Here is a 23,000-nt window from a genome sequence, read left to right as displayed (position 1 = left end):
GAGCTCAAAAATAAACTTGATCTCCTGATGAAAAGGTAGCTTTGAGGTACGGTATCCGGCCAAATCAATCCATCCCTAGGATGACCTCCAGCTACCCATGCCGAAGGGGAATTCAATCTGTAACTGCAGTAAATAATGCTCATGCTTCCTACTGAGTTATACTATCTATCTGCGGGTTTAAAACTGTCACTACTTCCCTTCAGCTGACTGCTTCCTCAACTAGCCATACTGATCTGGGCCCATCGCTAAACAGAGCCCCCATAGACTGTGGTATTTCCTGTAACTTACCTTGCATACTTGTTTCGCCGCAGAAATGATCTTTTTATACTAAAGGAACAACGGCAACCCTTTTTGAAAAGATTTAGACTGTCCATAATATTATCCTCCAGTAGTACTCTTCTAGCAGGGCCCGGAATAATGCCTACCACACCTGGCACATTAGGGCAACTTCTCCTGTTAGAGTCTGACAACAATTGTCTTCCAATACTCCTGGCTACACCAATCCTAGAACGATTTCCAATACTACTACCCTGATTGGTACCTTCACCGGAACTAGATCCAGCTCGGCAGTCTCCATGCCTGCGGCCATTCGGTGATCGAAAACTGTAATCCCCACTGTAGTTACCTTTCTTCAATTCTTCCTGATTAGTATGACCTATATCCAAATACTGTGCACAGAGCGCACCCCATGATCTACCCATTATCTGGCTGGGCAGACATCACCACGGCACCAAAGTTAACCAACTATTAACTTATCACAATATCTTGGATGGAGGCTTTTAACCTTATCGCAACTAGGTACTACCTCTTACTTTCCAGTCTCTATTAGTAGAAAACAATACATGAAACATTTTTCTCATATTCTGATCCAGTCATTATACTCTATCCAGCTGCAAAAATTCCTGCATCCACGCATTCGGTAGACTTGCGGGTAATGCTGACTATCAAATGTAGCTTTAAAATGCCTATCCCGTACGAGTCAAAGAATTCTGGTATCACTTCTTAACCAAATCCCACCAATACTCTATTCTTCTGTGGAACAACCATGACCTCCACGATCTACTCCATTCCTTTCAATTCAATCCTTCTTTACTACGGAGTACCACCATTATCCAAGTTTATAGCTCTCAATCCTTTTTACTTGATCCACCTATCTCACGGATGGATCTCTGGCTGACTAAAACCTGAGCTAACAACTTCAAGGTCTACTGGATGTTTGGATCTCCCTGCCTACTAGTTACAGTAGATACGACTCTTGACGAGCCTCTAATGAAGGCTTACTCTACCGGTTCCGATACCGGTGCAGTTCCTGCCCGACCTGGGACTCGCATCCCCCTACGTCGGGATAACTGTCTAATTTCCTTACAGACACCACCACCATTAGGGCCCAACTCGAAAAGAAAACAAGGATGCACAAAGTGCAAAGTCTACAGGAAGTACAACCTATGCTCTAATACCAAATTGACAGGACCCGATCCCAATTCCACTTTGGAATTCGAACCAAGTCCTGGGCGTGTCCGACATCTGGCAACTGTCGGGCACAATTGACCATTTTACCCATCCTGCTACAGTTACTAGGAAAACTTTCTTTGGACTTCTGCCGAAAATTCGGCAGAGTCTCCCCTGTATTTTGACCAAACCCAAATTTTTTCACCTGTCAAACAATCGAATAAATCCACACCAACTGCCAGAATAGAATAATCAAGTATTTACTAGCTCTAGTTTTCTACTAAAACGAGATATCAGAGCATTTTCTAAAGTTTACAGGGTCTCAAGGACTTTTCTACGAAACTCTACCTTACTTAGTGGCGCGGAAGCTAGGAATGGCCCGGTGGTGGATCCTGCGCACTTCTACGGCCTGGGGGCGAAAAACAGGTTGGAAAATGTGAGTGGACAAAAATAATGTTCTTGAAAACAATTTATAACCATAATAACCCCCATTTAAAAATAAGTAAGGATATAAATCGATAGTTTGTCTATATTTCAATACAAGGTATTTAAATAAGCATATAAAAACTTACTGATGAGTATGCTCGTATAACTGAACAAATATGTAAAGATATAAATGCGCGAATATCAAAGAGACTGGCATAAAATAACTAAAAGTCATAATTGAATAAGAGAAAGCTCAAAATCCTTTGAAACTACCACTATTTGTACCCCTGTCATATCCGCCAATTCCCTGGCAGGTCTCGGACGTCACGCAGTCTACCCGAGCCGCAAACTGGCGAAATCAGGGGACTATGATCAGCCTGATCCGCCGGCATGTCTCGATGACACCAAGTCGACTCGAGCAGCCCTGGCAGATATAGGGGACCGTAGTCAGCCTGATCCGCAATCCTGGCAGGTCTCGGGGACACAGAGTCAGCCGAGCCGCAATCCTGGCAGGTCTCGGGACACCAAGTCTGCCGAGCCGCAAATCCTGGCACTCACGGTCCGAGCGTCCCCGAAACTCGTGAGGCAAAGTCAAGTGCATTGACGTAACTGAAATCAGACTGGATGTCCGTAGACATCGGTCCGACTGTGGGAAATCACCAAAAATAAATGGGTACACGGTGGTTTTAAAATAAACTATTTTGAGAAAAATCTAATAACTCACTGCATCTCAGTAAATCTGAAACTTAACTGCTATCTCCTCTGGTAAAGTTCTCAAACTCTGCTTTTTATATTACTAGAGCTTCAGTAACTAAGCATCACGTAGATCAAAGTACTTAACAGTACAAATCATGCTTGAAAGAAACAGTTCATAAAACTTATTCAAATAAACTCATTTATAAAAGGTTATTTATATAAAATCAATATAAAATCATTTAAGTAAACTTACTTATATAAATCATTTATATAACTCATTTATATAAAATCATTCATGAAAGAAAGTCCACTCACTGGTGGTCCGAGCTAGCTGGACCCTTCGAAGGTTCCTCCTGTGGGTCGATCGGACCTCTGGTGCCTGATAAACCATGAATATTAAATTAATAAACTGCTGAATAAAAAGAATTTAAACTAAACACCCTGCCCTCGGCTCCTAGAAATACGTGCACTAGTTTCAAGTTACTCCTATGCCCACATTAGCCTTTCAAACAGTTAAAACGATCGTGGAAGACCCGACGCTTAGCTGAGCGATAACCCACCAGATCGGCCGATCCGGGACCCCGTGGGTCCACGGTCTCCGATGGCCAATCTGGGCTTTTCTGAAGGTTCCTCATAGAAAAGGAACCATGTTCTGCAAGTTTGGTCCGAAACGGATGGTCGGATTGGCCAAAATGGCGTTATCGCTTAAATTCCAAACCCTAGCCCCAGGGTTCCCGATTTCAGAGTATCCGAGACTCCGATTCGCAATCCGTCGAACCCTACACGATCCTGAAATCATGTAGTACGACATATCCAAAATTGAGTGTGATCCAACGATTCGACGACACTGCACCCAAGGATTGCGCGATATGGAAAATCCGTTCGGGGCTCAAACGGACTCCGAATCGAGATCCGCGAAATCCTACGCGCTCGTGACGACACGAGGATCACAAAATTACACAAAGTCACTTCACCACCCTCGCCCACGCGCCGCCACACGCGCGGGCAGATTGGGTGTCCAAAGCGATTTCGGGTTGTCGAAAAATCTCGGAACCAAGACTCCAAACTCCTATCCTAGGTAAAACACCCCATTTGGAGTCACTTTTGTTCTTGGACATATCCCAAAAAGTGACGGCCGATCACGGCGGCCGAAGTTTCGGCCAATTTTCAAGTCAAAAATCGAACGTTTTAGAGCTAAAATCGATTGAAACCCATACATCCATCAGTTAGAACACGAAAAATAGCCAAGAAACCATACCTTACTCGATCGATTTGGTGGAGAATTGAAGGAGAACGAGGAGCTCAAAGTTCAACTGGAAAATCGGCAAAAATGACAGATTTCGGCGAGCTCCGGCCACGGAAACGGCGGAGACGGATCAAGAAATGACGGCGGTCGAGTGGTGGTCAGTTTGGTACCAACGGCGGAGATCGGCTCCAACTGTGGCGGCCGGGGCGACGTTGGAAGCTAGCGGAGGTCAGGCGCTGGTGCGAATCGGGAGGAGAGAGAGAGAGAGAAGAAATGAGGAGAGAGAAGGAAGAAAGAGATAAAAATCTGACTTTTTGATCAAATTACCATTTTGCCATTCGCGGTATTTTGATCGTATTTTCTTCGTTACAACTCCGATTCGAGTCTACTCCGTGTCTACGGACTCGTTTCGCCGTGCTCTACGCAACGGCGCAAACGAAATTGCCAAATTCTTTCTCGATCAAAAAGTCAACTTTTTCCTATTAAATAATGCGATGGCAAAATTATCTTTTTGCTAGAAGATATTAATCCTACTTTTTAGATATTTTGTTACCTTTTTGATATTTTGTTTTGGGTTATTACATAAAGTATATGGCAAATTTGGAATTTTAAAAATTGTGTGAGGATATAATGGGTAAAACAGATGAATTCCTAATGAGTTAGTTCTTTTGGAATTAGAATACCACATCCCACCCAAGAATTGAATTTCTCCAAAATCAAGAATTCAATTTCTAATTTTGTGTGGACCCCACTTACTTTTCAATTCCTTGATGTGAAGTAAACGCATAAATCCTCCATATGTGGAATTCAATTCCTGATGAGAATTCCAATTCTTGATTAGTAAACACACCATTAATAAGGTGGTTGTCCACATCATCTACCATGTAAGATGGTATTAAAATATGGTAAATTTATGTGGTAAGCATAGCATTACCCTTTATTGTATATGCATGTATACATCTTGTGTATGCGCGTGAGACTCGAGCCCATCCTTCTGATCTTCAATTCAAACCAAACGCAAGTGATTGCGATTGTCGTGTTGTCTTCATGGTAGTGTAGCACTCTTAATTTTGCCCTTTACCATGCTAACAAGGTCTAGTTCAATGAAAAAGAATATAGACTTGCAGATCAAAAGTCTCATATTCGAAACTGTACAAAATCTTGACAATGTGCATGTGAGAAACTCCTCTATTTTAAACTAATGCTGATGATTTGACCATTGGTCGGGAGTGGACCCCACTCGGGTTTGCATTATTGCCATCCATCCTAGCTAGTGCTGACGGCGTTCATCACAGGGAACTATACGCATAGGTCAGCCAATATGTAAGCACACTTGGCTTCGCATGCACGGATCTTTATCCACCTGGTAGATTATATATGGAACCAAAAGCAAAGCAAGGCAAAGGTGGATGAGATACTGACAAAAACCATGTTGTTATTCTTCATCATAATTTTTTATTTTTATGGATTAGATATTGACAAAAACTTTCGAAAAAGGATTCACATGATAGGATGGTAATACATAATCAATTGTAATATTTAATCAAGTGTTATTAAACAATATTTTCTTATTTAATTTTGCTAAATATACTTCTATATTGAAAATCATATATACTACTATATTGAAAATCATTCATTGTTTATGCTTTTTTTACATTGTAGTACCGAATGCGTTTTCAATCTCCATATTTTAAAATTGCTTTTCAATTAAATTACCATATACCTTTTTAGATCTTGAAAATATAAATTTATTTTCACTTTTTTATTTTTCTAATAACATTGTACATAAAATTTTCAAAAAACATTACCAAACAAGTTCTTCAAATTTATTTTTTTTGGTGAAATGACGGGTTCAACACCCCGAACAAAAAACCAAAAATGAATGGCAAGTTTTGGTTTACAATCCCTATATTTTTACTGAAACTTTTTTAGTTTGAAAATTATTTTGATTGGAGGACATGCACGTTATTATTTATATACAAATTAGATTATTGTGAAGGTGTGACAGTAGCGGGTTTAGATTACCGTTATCATTTAGTCGAAATATTCCTTATAGTTCAGATTTACCAGTGGGTTTAAGTCAAAAAATTTAGATCCCGAATATGAAAAAAATTCTTGGATGTAACCCTAGCACTATAATGGGGTGTTACTAGTTCATCTGTAATGTAGTAGATGGAGCATATTTATGTTTTTTAGGATATAGTGTTGTTAATTAACATGGATTCTTATTTTAATGAATTTTCCTGTCTCCTCCAGCAGAATTTTAATGTAGGGTAATAAGTGGCGGATCCATGAATTTTTCTTGTAGGGGTCAACGTCTAAAAGGTAAAAAAATTCTATACAAAATGTACCACTCTCGTATTTTATGTCAAATTTTCAATATAAGAAAGTATTATATGTATTTCTCTCTTGTATATTACATATTATGTACGGTATGTTTTCTTGTTGATGATAATGACGATATTTATGATAGTGACTTTCGTTTATAATTCTTTTAGCCGCTTTGATAGAGGGCTTGTTTCCAGGAAATATACTACCAAGAAAAATATTTGTAAATTGTAATAGGTCCTTCGACTCATGGAAAAATGTTATACAAAACAAATGATTTGGCCCAGGATATACACAATTTGATTTTATAGATTAATTCAGGGATTTTTTTTATTTTTTTTTTCCGTCTTTAGCTTTTTCTCTTAAAACCATCAAACTCCAGGGTTCGATTCTAAGAGGTCAACATATACAAGCCAGGTAAGGTTTACTTAAGTTGTTTGCAAAGCAGATAAGAAATTATGGATCCACCAGAAAAGCCATACTTAATGGTTGTGCTACCGCGTCATGGCCACCATGGATGATGCATAGAAAACAATGGAGAGGGCAGAACCAAGCAGAAAAAATGATGTTCTTGGCTTCTTTGCAAGCTGATACTGAAAGGTACAATTTGCATGAACGTCACCTAGCTCAGCAGAAAAATGATCCAAATCTGCAGGGTCGAAGCACTGATGAGGTTGTTGCTAGTGACACAAAGGAACAATCTCAGCCTCCAACCATAAACAACAACAACGAGGCCAAGCATGATGACGACAATGATGCGAACGAGAGTTATGGTAAATTCGGACATGGTTCTTTTGAAAGTGATTCTCACCGTTATTTTGTTGATGATCAATTTCATCCCCATTAATTAGAACTGATCCAAGCCCAGAGCTTGTAAAAGGAAGCTTCAAGCCTTCAGCAATCAAGGTTGTGTAATAGGTAAAATATATGTTTGGCTTGTAATTTAATAATAAAGTGGAACTGATTAACGTGTCACCATATTATATCCAAAAGATATCTAAGGCACATGTTTTTGATTTCACCATATAGTATTCTTAGACAGACGGCAATCAGTTTGCTTATATATATGTGTGTGTTTTCAATTGATTGTACTTTCTTTTATTGAGCTGTTGTGCTGCTTGTGGTTTTATTATTATTATTTTTTAAATTTGAGCCAAAACGACGTCGTTTTGGCTAGGTTTAAAAAAAAATAGTAATAATAATAAATTATTAAAAAATTATTAAAAAAACTTTAAGTGGAACGACCTTGTTTTGACGTTAGGAAAAAAGAAAAAAAGAAGCGCTGGGCGCTGCGCAGCAAGCTTCTTGCTTGCTCCTGGCTATGGTTGCTCTTTCTTTGGGGCACTTCATCAAACACCTTCTAGGCATTTGCAGGGGTCAAGTTCTTGGCCTTCTATAGTGGATTCAAGGCTTGCAAGAGTCAATTGACCCCCTTACCCCTATGTGAATTCACTAGTTTAGAGATATTTAGTTCATCCACCAAGTCTAAGTGTTGGACTAGTAGATGAGCATCCAATTCAGCTCTAGCCTTTCTTAGCATCTCACACGTGTATGATTGAGACTTGAGAAATCCCATCCTACCCCTATTTCAATTCAACCAAATGCAATTGATTGTAGTTGTCGTGTTGTGTTTTTGTTGGGGTATCCACATATGAGCTTGCAAATTGCTATAGAAACTTGCACTCTTATTACATTACATGTTTACTAATCCGTAATTGGATTAGGATGAATTGAATTGGGGAGGAGTTGGATTGAGAAGAATTAGATTCCAGATTCCCGATTCTTATTGAAGTTGTTTATTAAACTATATGGACTAAAGAGAGTTNATTCCGGATTCCTATTAAAGTTGTTTACTAAACCATATGGAATTGGGATATGAGTGATACTAATTACTAAAATGTCCTCGTTGTTAGGTTAAAGTATATGACAAATTTGGAATTTTGAAAATTGTGTGAAGATATAATGGGTAAAAAAGATGAATTCCTAATGGGTTAGTTCTTCAGGAACTAGAATACCACCTCCCACTCAAGAATTGAATTCCTCCAAAATTAGGAATTCAATTCCTAATTTTGTGTGCGCCCTACTTATTTTTTAATTCCTTGATGTGGAATTCAATTCCTAATAAGAATTCTGATTCTTGATTAGTAAATACCCAATTAATTCTATTAGTTTTGAACATCAATGAGTTCTAGCCGAGGGGAAAATGACATTGACTTGCATATCAATAATCTCATGTTCGAACCTCCATAGCATCTTAGTTGGTAGTGTGTATGTGAGAAACCCTCTACCCCTTATATTTTAGACTAATTAAAACAAATTCCAATTTTGACCACTAATTATGTTGTCATATAAGAGTATACAACAAATTAATAGAGGAGATCAATCACTCGATTCCAGTCCAAGCCCAATGGACTGGTGCTCCAGCGGATCCAATAACCAGGACCGAAGGAGGGAGATTTATTTTCAGAGCCCACCAAAACAAAAACAAAAAACCTATAACCTTGCCAGATGGCATAATCTCGGTGGCTGGTCGACAGACCCAACAGACCCAAGAGTAGAAGAGTATGTTACAGGTTTTACATTATCCACGCTTTAAAACAAAAATAAAATGGAAATGGAAATGGAAAAAAAGAGTGCAAAAAGAAAAAATTGATGCTCCCCTGCTGCCCTTCCATCTTTGTGAGACTTCGGTTTCCAGACCAGAGGCCCTCAAAACTCTCTGCAAAACCAAAAATCCCCCACTTTACCCGTTTCCCATTTCAACTCCTCTCTCTCTCTCTCTCTCTCTCTGATTGAAGCTGGGCCATATCATAGCCATTGAAGCCGGCGACTTTTTGGGACGATGACCTCCATCACCTCCGTCGAGTTGAATTTCCTCGTCTTTCGTTACCTTCAGGAATCAGGTAGGCAATACTTTGCAACCCCTCAATTTTTCATAAATTTCGCTTTATGTTTTCTATTCCCGTTTTAAATAAGATTGTCATTCTAGGTTTTTTGTTTGGTACATTTTTTCATGGTTTATGAATCAATTTCTGTTACATAGTTGCTTTTGTAACTTAATTAGGGTTAAAAAACAATAATTTGGGAATAACTTTTCGAATTGGCTTCTCGGTTTCGGGAGCTGAGGGGGCATGATCTTACAGATCCGAAAATGATAGTGGGTTTGATTTTAATGTGTAGTTTTCCTCTGGAATGGTCGAAATATCATTTCTTTTTAATTTTTCTTCATAAAACTTTGTTGCTCGATGGTTTACTACTAGAATATTTGGTTGAATAATTTCTCTTGTTTACAAAGTTTCTTCTTTCATCACTTTTTCAGGCTTCACACACTCAGCTTTTGCTTTAGGATATGAGGCCGGTATCAACAAAAGCACTATAGATGGCAATTTGGTTCCACCTGGTGCCCTCATTACATTTGTACAAAAAGGACTTCAGTACTTGGAGATGGAAGCTAACTTGAGTAATGTTAGTATTCTTAGTTCTTTTGCTATGAATTGTTAAATAACTGGTCATTTCTATTCAGTAACTTGTGTACGATGCACAGCTTAGAATATATGTTAACCAACTTTTGCTTTAAGCTTGCCAGAGTGACGCAGATTTGGACGAGGATTTCTCATTGATAAACCCTTTAGATCTTATCACAAAGGATTTATATCAACTTAGGCAAATGATTAAAGAGAAAAGGAAGAATCTACAGAAGGATAGAGACAAAGATAAAGAGCGTGAGTCTTATAAGAAAGATAAGGAGCTTGAAAAAGAACATGAAGGAGAGCGGGCACGAGTAAAAGAGAAGGAAAGGCAAGAAAGGGAGAAGGAATTTGAAAAGGACAGAGAGAGGATAGAAAAGAATAAGGAGCAAGAAAAGCAGCATGAGGACCACAATGACAGAGATATGGTTACTGATCAGGAAGAGAAGATTAATGTCAAACATGAAGAAAATGGAGCTTCTGGAGGTAAATTCAATTTTTACCGAAAACAATTTCCCCTTTTCGTTTTAGTTTTTTATTCTTTTATTTATTAGCCTGAATACAACTATTAAGGCAACAAATGCCCATAGTTTGTTAGCAGCCGTGATTCTGTTCAATTTTATGCCCTTTATTTTGTGATTGGCAAAAAGAAAGAGCTAAGATGTAGTTCCATACTTCTTGAGCAAGCCATGGTGCTGGGAAGTTTTTATGTTGAAAGATCCTGGGATAAATCATAACTTAGCTGATGAACTACCCTTTTTTTGTTGAATTCTTTTTTAATGTCTCCTGAGCAGGAAAAAATAAAATAAAAGAAGAACACTCTGCATTAACTTCCTGTTTACACTTTTGAGAATGGAGGAATTTGAATAGGAAATTTACTGATGCATAGTACATGCTGTAGGAAGTAAGAAATGCACTTAGAAGCTTAAGTAATGATCTGCCCAGGTAAGAGTTGCTTATGCAATGTGGTGCCTTGCACATTTCTTGGTATTTGAGTAACTAGCAATGCAAGGAATTTAAACTAGCTTCATTGCATAATAAGTTAGGTATGATGAATTAGAGTTCTTTGCATACATGTAAAAAGACAGAGCATGCTATCAAACTCCTTACTTAGTACACTTGAAAAATTGTGGTTCTACCGAGTTATTGTTATGTCTCGCACGCTCTGCCTTTTTTTTCCCTGTCTATTTCCTAAAGGCACATTATGGTAATAATCATTTTGTTTGTTGGAGCAGAACCAATGGATATTCCTACAACAGATGTTGAAATCCCTAGTTCTGATGTGACAATTCTAGAAGGCCATACTTCTGAGGTTTGAGCATGTCTCCTATTTTCTTGCAGTACCCACCTTATTCCTGGCCTTTTCCCCTTTCTGTTTGTTATGTTTCATCATAGATGTCTCTTTGTGACATTGGTTTGCTTTTCCTTTCTTCATTAGGTATGTGCTTGTGCTTGGAGTCCAGCAGGGTCCCTTCTTGCATCAGGGTAGGTATCTCATTGTTAGATTGTTCATATTTAGCGTATGTATATATATCTATTCTCTTTTATAGATTTAAGATACAAGGACTCATGAAAAAAAAATTGTTGATAATCCATGTATTTATCTCTTTACCGATTGTTTCACATGTTGGTCTCTGCTGGTGAAGTTCTAACATTAAATCAGACATGTTTTTGCCTTTTATCTGCTCAATATATCTTTACTTATTGTTTTAGAGTCTGCAAAATTTGATAATACATGTGCTTGTTGTTTAATCCTTTTTGTTAGCTTTAATTTCAGTAAAATCAACATCTCTTAAAGACTTTCTGCATCTGTTGATATTGTATTATCATGTTAATCATGGGCCTGTAATGTCTGCCTGAATATGGGCTGTTTCTGAATCCATGTTGTTACCACTCCATGTAAGGATTACCATGGTTTTGGTAAACTTTTTAAAGTCTTTTACCTTTTTTCCCTCCTCTTATTCTTTGCATATTTGATTAATCACTTTCTAGGTCTGGAGATTCGACAGCTCGTATTTGGACCATTGCTGAAGGAAGCTCCAGATTGTCACAAAACGGGTCCTCAAATGTGTTGGTTCTGAAGCATGTTAAGGGTAGAACAAATGAGAAGAGTAAAGATGTCACGACACTGGATTGGAATGTGAGCTCTGTTATTATGGATTTATTTTGTGATATATGCTGTATCAAATTTCTTGTAATAGATTTGCATGCCATGTGGATGCTCATTTGTTATGGGTTCTCGTGAGTTTCACCCAGAAAGAAAAGAAACTTGTTTTCTTTCTTTCCAAAAGCATATAATACTGCAGGAGGTTCTTGCCTAGTTTTTTGTTATTCTTTTTTCTAGAAATTACTATTTTTGTGGATATGCAAATAAACCTTTCCCTTGTTCAGGGAGAGGGAACACTGCTTGCAACGGGTTCGTATGATGGGCAAGCAAGAATTTGGACTACAAATGGTAAGCAGACAATTGTTTTTCCTGTTTCATTTGATTTATGATATATATGTATTTTTTTTTATAACCATTTTGGAAGTTTTTAACAACGTAATCTTTGCCCAGGTGAATTAAGAAGTACTTTGAGCAAACATAAAGGACCTATATTCTCTCTAAAGTGGAACAAAAAGGGGGATTATCTTCTTACGGGAAGCTGCGATAAAACTGCAATTGTGTGGGATGTGAAGGCAGAAGAATCAAAACAACAGTTTGAATTCCATTCAGGTGTATATTATTTAAATGTATTGTAACAGACCTTGTTTACCTCCTGGTGTTGGGATTTTGATGGCTATTTTTTTTGTCATTTAGGTCCAACACTTGATGTTGACTGGCGCAACAATAATTCATTTGCAATGAGCTCAACAGACAATATGATATATGTTTGCAAGATTGGGGAAACCCGCCCTATTAAAACTTTTACAGGTCATCAGGTATGTTCAAGCATTTAGCTGCTGTAGATCAATCCTGAGTGTAATTATCATTTTAACATTTTGTTCTTCTTATTATAAAATTCTGCATATATATATACAAGTCCCCTTCTATTGAGGGATCCTGCAAATAATTTTATTTGAGGGACACCCCTTAGGGCCCTCTACAAATTTTTTTTCAAAGATCCAAATCATCTATTTTTCACATCTTCATTCAGAGATCATCCTTGCAAAAAATCATGCAATTTGAAAATCATTAAGGCATCTAATTGAGACCAACAAAATCAATGAACATGGTGCTTCAAGAAAGTACAAAAATTTCAATAATTCAATTAAGTGGTCAAATGATATCGGATTTAAGTGATTTTTTGTAGAGATGATCTTTGAATGAATATCTACAAAATAGATAGAATGAGTTCACTCGATTGTTTACTGTGAAGGTACTTGATACTATCATTTTTCGTAGCTAATCAATGAATTTTGGTTGTTTCAGGGTGAAGTTAATTGCGTTAAATGGGATCCAACCGGTTCATTGTTGGCTTCATGTTCTGATGATATCAGTGCAAAGGTAATTTGTGTTACGTTTTACATTTGTAGTCAAATATTTACATGTCTATAAGATGGTTGTTTGCATATAATTTTTTTAGTCTATACTTTATAAGTAAAGATGGCTACCTAAATTAGAAACAGACCACGATGGTACACAAGATGGGTATGGCAACAGTAACGTTGTATGCCACTTACTCCAGAACATGGGAACAATGGGATTGGCTCAAATCAACTTTCATTATAGTGCTTGATTAGAAGTTTGAGTCTGATAATTCAAATATATATGTGTGTGTGTGCACAAAGGCCGTTTGAGGAGTGATGTCTGCACTTGTTCTTTTCTGTATTTACCTGGGCCTCTTTTGTCCTTAAAAATCATAATTTTTTTTAATACAAGCAATAGTCTAAACAACAAGGGCAAGGGGGTTTCGCCCCCGCACACACACACTACTAGTTGCCATGGGGGGTTCAAACCTGAGACCATTGGTCTACAAGTCAATACCCTTTTCCACTAGGCTAGACCCCGTTGCCTAAAAATCATAATATATAAACCTGTAATTTTTTTTATTTATTCCACAAGCATCATGGTGGATGATATGGAAGGTAGTATATAAATTGTAAAAACTAGTGTTATGAAAGTCTACTACCTTTTGCACCGCTGGCAGTTCAGTAGGGTGGTAATTATTCTGGTAACTATGATAGCCATGAACATGATGCTGTTTAGTCATTTTCACCTTTGTATCAGTTTTTGTTAGGTTCATTATTCTTTGTCATTAAGAAGACATTTGTTTTTGCAACTTATATAAAATCATGGTGTAGATATGGAGCATGAAGCAGGAAAAATATGTCCATGATTTAAGAGAGCATTCTAAGGTACTCCTCAGCTTTGTGTCTTTTCGAATTTGATTTGTGTATCATGTCTCTGGAATTTTACTTTCTGGGAATCTTAAAAGCACTGGGAAAATGTATTGCAGGAGATATACACTATCAGATGGAGTCCCACTGGGCCGGGAACAAACAACGCTAACCAGCAGTTGGTTCTTGCAAGGTAAATATAGTGCTTTGTAGATGAAGTGAGATGCTGTTGGCTTCTCTATACTTGTTTGCATTGCATTCGTGATGTCTTCATTTCTTATTTCAGTTAACATTTGCAAATTTTTTCAATAAATAGCTTTTACGTGGTTTCATATTTGTTCAATCAAAGCTTAATGATGTCAATTGAAATTTTGTATAAAAACACCAAGTGATGTACCACCCCTATCGTAAGACCTGGTTGATCATTATTACTTCTGATTCATTTTGTACTTTTAATTGCCATTAATCCTATTGTGCCGTGTGAATTTATTTTAACCTACTGATCTTTTGTATTCATCTTGCTGTCATTGCATCTCTGTTCTTGCACCCGTCTTTATGTAGAAATAGTTTTGTTTGATAGGAATCTTTATGTAGAAATATTGCAATATACAAACTTGGACTTTCATGCTATCAGCATACTCTGCCTTAGAAACTACACCAAAAAAATGTACGTGTCATGGTTCTAAATGGTCTGTCATTGTGCTTTCTTGTACAGTGCATCGTTTGACTCCACTGTGAAGCTATGGGATGTGGAACTAGGAAAACTTCTCTACAGCTTGAATGGACACAGGTACTGGACTTAATAGAACTATGTGGTGTTTGAAGCTAAAAAAATTGCTGTAGTTCAAGTTGTATTACTGTTAATCTGTCATTACATTTATATTTATATTAATACTTTCAGTTGAACCAACAGGGATCCTGTGTATTCTGTTGCCTTCAGCCCAAATGGTGAGTATTTAGCCAGTGGATCTCTTGATAAATCCATGCATATCTGGTCACTGAAGGAAGGCAAGATCGTGAAAACATACACAGGAAATGGCGGTATATTTGAAGTCTGCTGGAACAAGGAAGGTGACAAAATTGCTGCATGTTTTGCCAACAATACTGTCTGCGTTTTAGATTTTAGAATGTGACTCGGGAAATCCTAAATTACCTTGTATTGGAATTAGTTGGTCGTCAAAACCCAGCCATAGATTAGTTCTTTGTATTTGATTGAGATGGGTGCCAATTAGGTGGATAGGCTTGCATTTTAACCGTAGATCAAGGCTCTACTCTCTAATGTTCATTTAGTTTGTAAGCTCTTGTCCTGATTCAATTGTCAATCAGGCTTTCATGCTTTTTCTAGGAGAGTATGTACAGGATTATTTATAATATTTTTAGTTAGGCTTGTTAATGGAGCTTGCTTTTCTCTCCAAAGTATCCAAAGCTGTTTTTTCCACTCTTTTTCTGGTTTTGTTTTTGTGTTGAAATTGGAATTGAATCTTATGGTGGGTTTCCAATTTTCTGATCATGCAACCAACATAACGGAATTACCCGAATGCCTTAATTTCTTTCGGAGGAACTCAGAGCGCTTGAAGCATTTGGAAACATGAGAAACTTTTGTTTTAGTTTACCGAAGAAATGGAGTCGTTACGTTGATATGCATGTCCAATAAATATCCTGGTGTTGCGGGGAAGCCAAGGTCAAATTGAGGCATATTACAAACCACGGTTAATTAGGTGTTAAGAATTGAATTTAGATTGAAGGTGAAAATTTGTTTCCAGAAGCATCTCAGAGGAACCAATATTGGTAATTTACTATTCACCAGTAATCGCCACAAGAGCATGAACCATTTGCAAAGTGGTGAAACCTGTTTCTGTCCCTCATTACAATCTTCCGCCCGGTAATTTTTGAAATTAGCTTGGTCACGGCATGACAATCCGAACACACACGGAGGTTCTTTACAATTTTGATTGTAGTTCCCGGTTGAGTGCTTATTAGCCCGAAAGCAATAGCAAGCTTCTCACTATGAACTTCAAGGGATTGCTCCTTTTCTCTCTCCCCCAAATCATGTAGCACAGTATCAATTTGTGGGGTGTAACCGTGAGCCGTAAGCCACTGGTTCATCTCCTTGATCATCATGTATATTTCTTTGCTCCTCGGGCTTCTCCTATCCCCTGCAAGGAATTCATGCACCTTGTTGTCCACTTCAATTGAGCTGCAACCAGGCTCCTTCTGAATCCCACTGTGTTTCATCAAGGTCCTCACCCTTGCCACCCCATCCCAGTTCCCAGCTGCGGCATAGATGTTAGAAAGAAGAATAAATGTTCCTGAATTTTCAAGGTTTTGGCCAAGGAGAAACTCTGCTATCTCCTCTCCCAAAGTAATGTTACCATGGAGTCTACAAGCCCCAAGTAGAGTTCCCCATAGGACAGGATCAGGATCTATCTTCATGTTCTTGACAAACTCATATGCTTCTTCAAGCTGTCCAGCACGGCTGAGGAGATTTACCATGCACCCGTAATGCTCAATCTTCGGTTCAATTCCATATTCATCCTTCATTGAACTGAAAAAAGCTCGTCCCTCGCTGACCAAACCAGCATAGGCACAAGCACTCAAAACACCAATGAAGGTTATATCAGTAGGTTGGCAACTAAGTCTACGCATTTCATGGAACAACCGCAATGCATCTCGGCTAAATCCGTGCATTGCATAACCTACAATCATCGAATTCCAAGCAACAACGTCCTTCTCATCGATCATATCAAAAACCAGACGAGCATCCTCCAAACTACCACATTTACTATACATATCAATCAAAGCAGTTCCTACATGAGCATTGACTTGAATCCCATTACTTTCAATGTAAGAATGAAGCCATCGACCTGATTCAAGAGCCCCAAGCTGCCCACAAGCAGAGAGCAAAGACAGTACAGTCAGTTCGTTTGGCTTAATTTTCGCCACCAGCATTTTCCTAAACAGCAACAAAGCCTCATTTGGCATCCCATGCTGAGCATACCCATCAATCATCACATTCCAACATACCACATCTCTCTCCTCCATCCCATCAAACAGCACACGGGCCTCCTCAACCTCCCCTCTTTTTGCATAACAAGTGATCATCGCCGTCAAAGAAACCAAACTCTTCTCAGGCATTGTATCAAACAGTTGTCTTGCAGACACGACATCACCAGCTCTCGCATAAACATCAACAAGACCCGTCCTGACATACAAATCCGAATCAAACCCGAGTTTAATCGTCTGGGAATGGAGGGCTTTTCCGAGTCTAAGCGGGCAAGTTTTCATGACAGCGGAGAAGGTGAAGCAATTGGGTTCTACGCCATTGGTCAGCATTTGGGTGTAGTACATGAGGGCAAGGTCATGAAGACCGCATTGGGCATGGCTGTGGATGATGGAGGTCCAGAAGAAGACGCTGGGGTTGTGGGTTCGTTGGAAAAGGGCGACTGTGTAGTCGAGGCGGCCGAGAGAGGCGTAGGAGCGTTGCAGCTTAAAGTTGAGGATTGGGTGGTTGTGGAGACCGTGGCGGAGGAGAAGGGCGTGCGTTTGCAGAAGGTGGTTGATGGATTTTGACTTGTCGATGAGGAATGTGAGTCTGTCAATTGATGGCGGGTGTTGGCGGTGAGTGGGTGTGGTGGTGACCAGAGGGGTTGTTGAGGAGGTCATCGATTTTTTTTTTTTAGTCTGAAACTTGATGGATTGGATTTGATAAAAAATTTTAATATCTAATTTAATTGGATTAATTAGACTATCAATTATTTGGCCCCATTAATTATTTTTCCTTTTTTTTCTTTCTATTTTTTCTGTGTTATTTCTCAAATATTTGGCGCCATCAAAGAATTTTATATTGACTCTGGAAATGTCGAGCAAAGATTGGTGAAACTTGATGGATTGGATTGGATAAAAAAATTTAATATCTAATTTAACTGGATTGATTAGACTATCACTTGTACTAAAAAAAAAATTTAATTGAATTAGTTTTAGTTTTGGGTATTAAAAATCATTATTTGGAAGGTGCTTCTTCCCATAAAGTGATTCTAGCCGCCTTCTTAGAATCACTTTCAAACATGCCCTTAATGACATATGTCGATTAGACCAGTTGGTCATAGTTGTGACCCACTCCCTTCCAGCCAAATTCGAATCTCTCTGCCGGTAAATTAGATTAATTTAAGAGTAATTTAAATTATCACTTGTATTAATATATATATATATATATAATCAAATTGTTTGTATTATTATTGAATCAAATATTTAAAAATAAAAAAAATAAAAAAACAAATACACATAATAAGTATGACTTTTTATTAGCGGGACAAGAAGTATGACTAAAGTCTATTAAAAACAGGCCTAATGGTAAAAACATTCAAGTTAACAGAAACTCAATCTTGTTGAACGGGAAGTTTAGAATTAGATGAAGATTCCAGTATTTCAACTTAATTATGGCCCCTTTGATTGCACAGTAGCTTCTTATTCTCAATATATACCAAATAGCGACGAAATGTTGTCAAAGTTGAGAAAATTTAGTGCTTTAGTTCAACCTTTTCTTGTAGATCAAGAGGATTATGTGATAATAAACAAGATTATCGTACTAATCAAATGAGAAATTGAGATGGGGGAAGAAATCAAATAAGTTGAATAATTAATACTAAAATAAACAAGATAGAATACAGTTTACCTTTCCTTATCGACCATCCTTAAAAGGCCAGTAACGATATCAGGCTCAACTGTTGGAGATTGGAAAAAATATTTGCGAAAAAGCTGCAACCCCATGTTCGACAATTTAGGCAGCTTTGGTGTTGGTTTCCCTTCTACTCTAAAAGGAGATAAGGCTGAACCCATAATACGATTGATCAACGACATCTGTTCGGAATGATCCTGTCAGCATGTGTCGACGCAGGATAAGAGAGCTACAGAATCTGGAGTTTGGTACTGAACTTAAGATTCCAATTCTGCAACTATGTGGCTGTCGCACTCATCATGAATCCGTTGATATAGACGACTTGATCCCATCTCAAGCCAAGAAACCTCACTAATAGACTGAATAATAAGAGAAAATATTACATGTTTTTTCATAACGCATCCAAGTTGCATAAAGCTATTGTATTTAAAATAAATACAAATGTAATTGATTCTACCTCAATAAGATTCAAGCACTCAAGAGAACGGAGAGCAGCTTCTTTCTTTAAGAATATCTTGGAAATGGCCGACTTAACCTCTGTCCAAGTTTCCTCTTCAAAATTTTCGGGTAAGGAGGGGGGAAAGCAGTGTAGAGGCAAAAGCATAAATGGATTTGAAATGTGTCAGTGAGGTCTATAAACATGTATTGTAAATTGAAACGAGGAATAATACATATATATATATATATATAGTTTTGATCTCTTGGATTACAGGATTTGTGATCACCCACCGTTGGATGTAAATTCAACGGTTCACTCACTCTTGCACTCCTTTTAAGAAACTTTTTTGAACCATTGGATTAATATCTAACGGTGGGTGACCACAATATCTTGGACTCCTGTGGTCCAAAAGATCGGGACTATATATATATATATATATATATATATATATATCTAGCCAATCCAAATTCAAACTCCCTCACATCTGCATACATCGACAGACAAATTTACAGACACTAATCATATATATATCTGCATTACGTGAAGGTAGATATGTGAACATGAGAAGGAATTTTATAACCAATTAATCCATGCTACATGCATAATTTTAGAAGAGAAAATTAGACATAAAAGATGGTTGAGAGAGAGAGAGAGAGAGAGAGAGAGAGAGAGAGAGAGAGTTTCATATCAACTACATTGTGAGATAGTAGAGAATATTATACTATATGTCCAGTAAAGTTTTTTATAATGCAATCTGAAATTTGTGAAGTTCAAATGCGCTTTATATCATCAGAAGTTGGAGTTCCAAATTTAGTACAATAACCTTCAAAGCTATGGCATTTGTGCATCTGCATAATCCTGCAACTGATCAAACTGATTATTAGTGAATGTGGATGTATAATCAGAAAGAGTTTTACAATCTATTATTAGTGGTTTCTTTGATTTGAGTTTTTCCCTTATGCTATTTTTTGGTTAGTTCATATTCTATGTGTTGTATATATGATCATATTTAAACAATGGCTTATGGACTCAAAAAAAATGTATCTATAAATTGAAGACTATTTTTCAAACAAAATTACGAAAAAACCGTATCGCCGCATAGCTATACTATTTATAAAAAATAAATTTAAAAAACCGGGTATAGCCGCGCGGCTATATATATATATATATATATAGTAAAAAACGTCGCCTAGGCGCCATGTGTCAAAACAATAAAGCCAAACGGCTGTACTATTTTTATAAAAAATACTAGGGAAAACCCGATTATAGCCGAACGGCTATACTATTTTTTTAATTTAAAAATTCGAGTATAGCCGCACGGCTATACTATTTTTTGAAAGAAAAATTATTAAATCCAAGTATAGGAATAGGAGCCCTACTATACTATTTATAGATATTAATTTGCTAGTTTCAAAATCACCATCTTGCATTTTTGTTACAACAAGTAAGAAATAATCTTAGCCTCTCACATTCATTCATAGTCAGTAAAATATGGAACGAAAAATTTTTGGCACATTACAACTTAAAAGTTCGGCCACTATATTATATTTTAATATAAATTATTTACATTTTTTAATATATATTATTTTATTCAATAATATGTGAGAATTATGTGTATAATAAATGAATTTTGTGTGTCTTATTGAAATTATTGTAAAAAAATACATGTATTAAGCAAGAAAAATATTTACGTACCTGTATAATACGAGTATAGTACGTTTTCTTTTAAAAAAACGTGAACTTTACTGAGTCTTTAAGATGTTTGCAGAATACGTATGTATTGTTGAAATCTTTATACGGATAATGACTCTGGATAAGGGAAAAATCAAAAGGGGAGAATAGAAACTCGAGTAATGGCTTAATAGTAATGGATAATGCTCTAAATAACTCTTATCGATAAACGAAAATTGGGGAAAAAAGAATCCCACTATATAAAGGGTATAGCCGCATACCTCTTGGGCTTTGGAGAATCTAATTATTTTCAACAAATTTAAATATTTACTAAAGAAATAATAATTAAAACATAATTACTAATTAAAGTAATTCAAAAAGACTAAAATATTACTTAATTACATATATTAAATTAAAGAAGTTGGCCAAAAAAACGCAAGTGAAGAAACTAAATTCATATTTTGAAAACTAAAATAAATATGAAATTAAAAAAAAACCTTTCCCGACTGAAGATCGTTGACACATGTCTATGCCGATGAAATTTTTAGTTTAAAAAAAAAATTAAAAAATTGTATAGCCGCACGGCTATACTATTTATATATAGAGTTTAGGCATCACGTGTCAAAATAGTAAAGTCGGGCGGCGATACTATTTTTTTTTTTTAAATGAGTGTAGCGGGGCGGCTATACTAATTATAGAAAATAAATTTGAAAAACCGGGTCTAGCGGGGCGGCTATATTTTATATATATATATATATATATAATTTTTTTTAAAGACCAGACCATTGCCTAGACGCCACGTGTCAAAAAAGTAAAGCCAACTGTCTGTACTATTTTTATAAAAAAAAAAATTAGGAAAAAAACCAAGTCTAGCTGGGCGGCGATACTATTTTTTTAAAAAAAACATTTAAAAATCCATGTATAGCTACATGGCTGTACCATTTTTTGAAAGAATTTTTTTAAATATATATTATTGAAATTATGTGTATAATACGTGAATTTTGTGTGTCTTATTGAAATTTTTGTAAAAAATTACATGTATCAAACATAAAAAATACATATGTACCTATATAATACGACTATTGTACGTTTGCTTTTTAAAAAACGTGAACTTTTCCGAGTCTTTATGACGTTTGCAAAACAAGTATGTATTATTGAAAAATATGCACATACGTGTACAATACATTATTAAACGTGAAAGTGCTAAAATCTTTATACGGGTAATGACATTGGAAAAGTAAAAAATAAAAGGGGACAATATATAAATATTATAGCCACTCGGCTGTATGTATTTTGACACGTTCGCAAGGAGGGTCCTTTATATATATATATATATATATATATATATATATATATATATAGCCGTGCGGCTATGCTCAGTTTTTATAAAATAAAAAAAAATTAAATGGTATAGCTGAGTGGCTGTACATATTTTGACACATGAGCACCTAATCGCAAGGCGGGTCCTCTTTTTTTATATAAATAGTATTGCCACCGGTTTTCTCTTTTTTTTATATAAAAAAATAATATAGTCGCGTGGCTATATTTATTTTAACATGTGCGCGCCTAATTGCAAGGAGGGTCTTTTATGTTTCTTACAAAATAGTATAGCCACCCGGCTAGACCTTCAAAGTGTTCTTTTTTGGAGTATCGCCGCGCGGTTATACCTTGAAAGTATTCTTTTTTGGAGTATCGTCGTGCGGCTATACCTTGAAAATATTCTATTTATAGCTATACTCTTTAAATATATTTCCACATTGCACCAACAATAAAAATATGAATTTCTCTGTAGGCTTATCTTTTGAGGTGCCCTTTGTGAAAATCCCACATAAAAAATCCACACTCCTATAAAGGTATTTATAAACAAAGCACTATGACGACCCCATGATCGTTTCTTCTCAATTTTAAAGATTTTTGTTTCTTCTCAATTTTAAGATTTTTTTTTTGTCTTAATTTTTTTTAAATGAATGAATTTTTTAATAATTTTTTGAGTGAATTGCCCCTCCACATCTAACAGAAGTTAAAAAAAATTGATAGAAATTGAGATTGTCCTTGAATTGCTTCAAATTGAAATTGAAACGACAGGGACAAAATTGATGAAATTGAAACGACAGAGACCAAAGTGGTAAAAGTGACAAACTATAGAGACCAAAAGTAACTTTTTGCCATAAAAATGTGGATTTCTCTGTTTCTAGGACATTGTCAATACACAAGCCTCTATTTAAAAATAAAGTTAGTATTCTTTATCTTCCTGTGTTATTCTATTGTGCAAGTTTGTATAAT

General features: G+C 36.6%; 2 protein-coding genes across 3 annotated transcripts; one reads left to right on the top strand and one right to left on the bottom strand.

The window, feature by feature from the left end:
* The first annotated feature begins 8,733 nt into the window (after positions 1–8,733).
* LOC117630683 (WD40 repeat-containing protein HOS15) lies at positions 8,734–15,351 on the top strand. 2 transcript variants are annotated; one of them, XM_034363394.1, is made up of 14 exons: positions 8,734–9,048; positions 9,465–9,610; positions 9,732–10,098; positions 10,848–10,924; positions 11,051–11,097; positions 11,605–11,752; positions 12,004–12,067; positions 12,170–12,328; positions 12,413–12,534; positions 13,025–13,099; positions 13,897–13,950; positions 14,052–14,125; positions 14,648–14,722; positions 14,846–15,351. In XM_034363394.1, the coding sequence occupies exons 1-14, from the start codon at positions 8,988–8,990 to the stop codon at positions 15,063–15,065; spliced, it is 1,689 nt and encodes a 562-aa protein (XP_034219285.1). In that variant the 5' UTR covers positions 8,734–8,987; the 3' UTR covers positions 15,066–15,351. The 2 variants fall into 2 exon arrangements, with proteins under 2 accessions (XP_034219285.1, XP_034219286.1); XM_034363395.1 differs by lacking the exon at positions 8,734–9,048 and having other exon boundaries at positions 9,499–9,610; positions 9,724–10,098.
* Positions 15,352–15,702: 351 nt separating this feature from the next.
* Positions 15,703–17,596, bottom strand: LOC117630682 (pentatricopeptide repeat-containing protein ELI1, chloroplastic). Its single transcript, XM_034363392.1, has one exon. The coding sequence runs from the start codon at positions 17,593–17,595 to the stop codon at positions 15,733–15,735; it is 1,863 nt and encodes a 620-aa protein (XP_034219283.1). The 5' UTR covers position 17,596; the 3' UTR covers positions 15,703–15,732.
* Positions 17,597–23,000: the final 5,404 nt, after the last annotated feature.

Source organism: Prunus dulcis, chromosome 6 (genome assembly GCF_902201215.1).
Source record: "Prunus dulcis chromosome 6, ALMONDv2, whole genome shotgun sequence".
NCBI lineage: Eukaryota > Viridiplantae > Streptophyta > Magnoliopsida > Rosales > Rosaceae > Prunus > Prunus dulcis.
The sequence above is the reverse complement of the archived record's forward strand: the minus strand, read 5'-3'. Positions and strand labels throughout refer to the sequence as shown.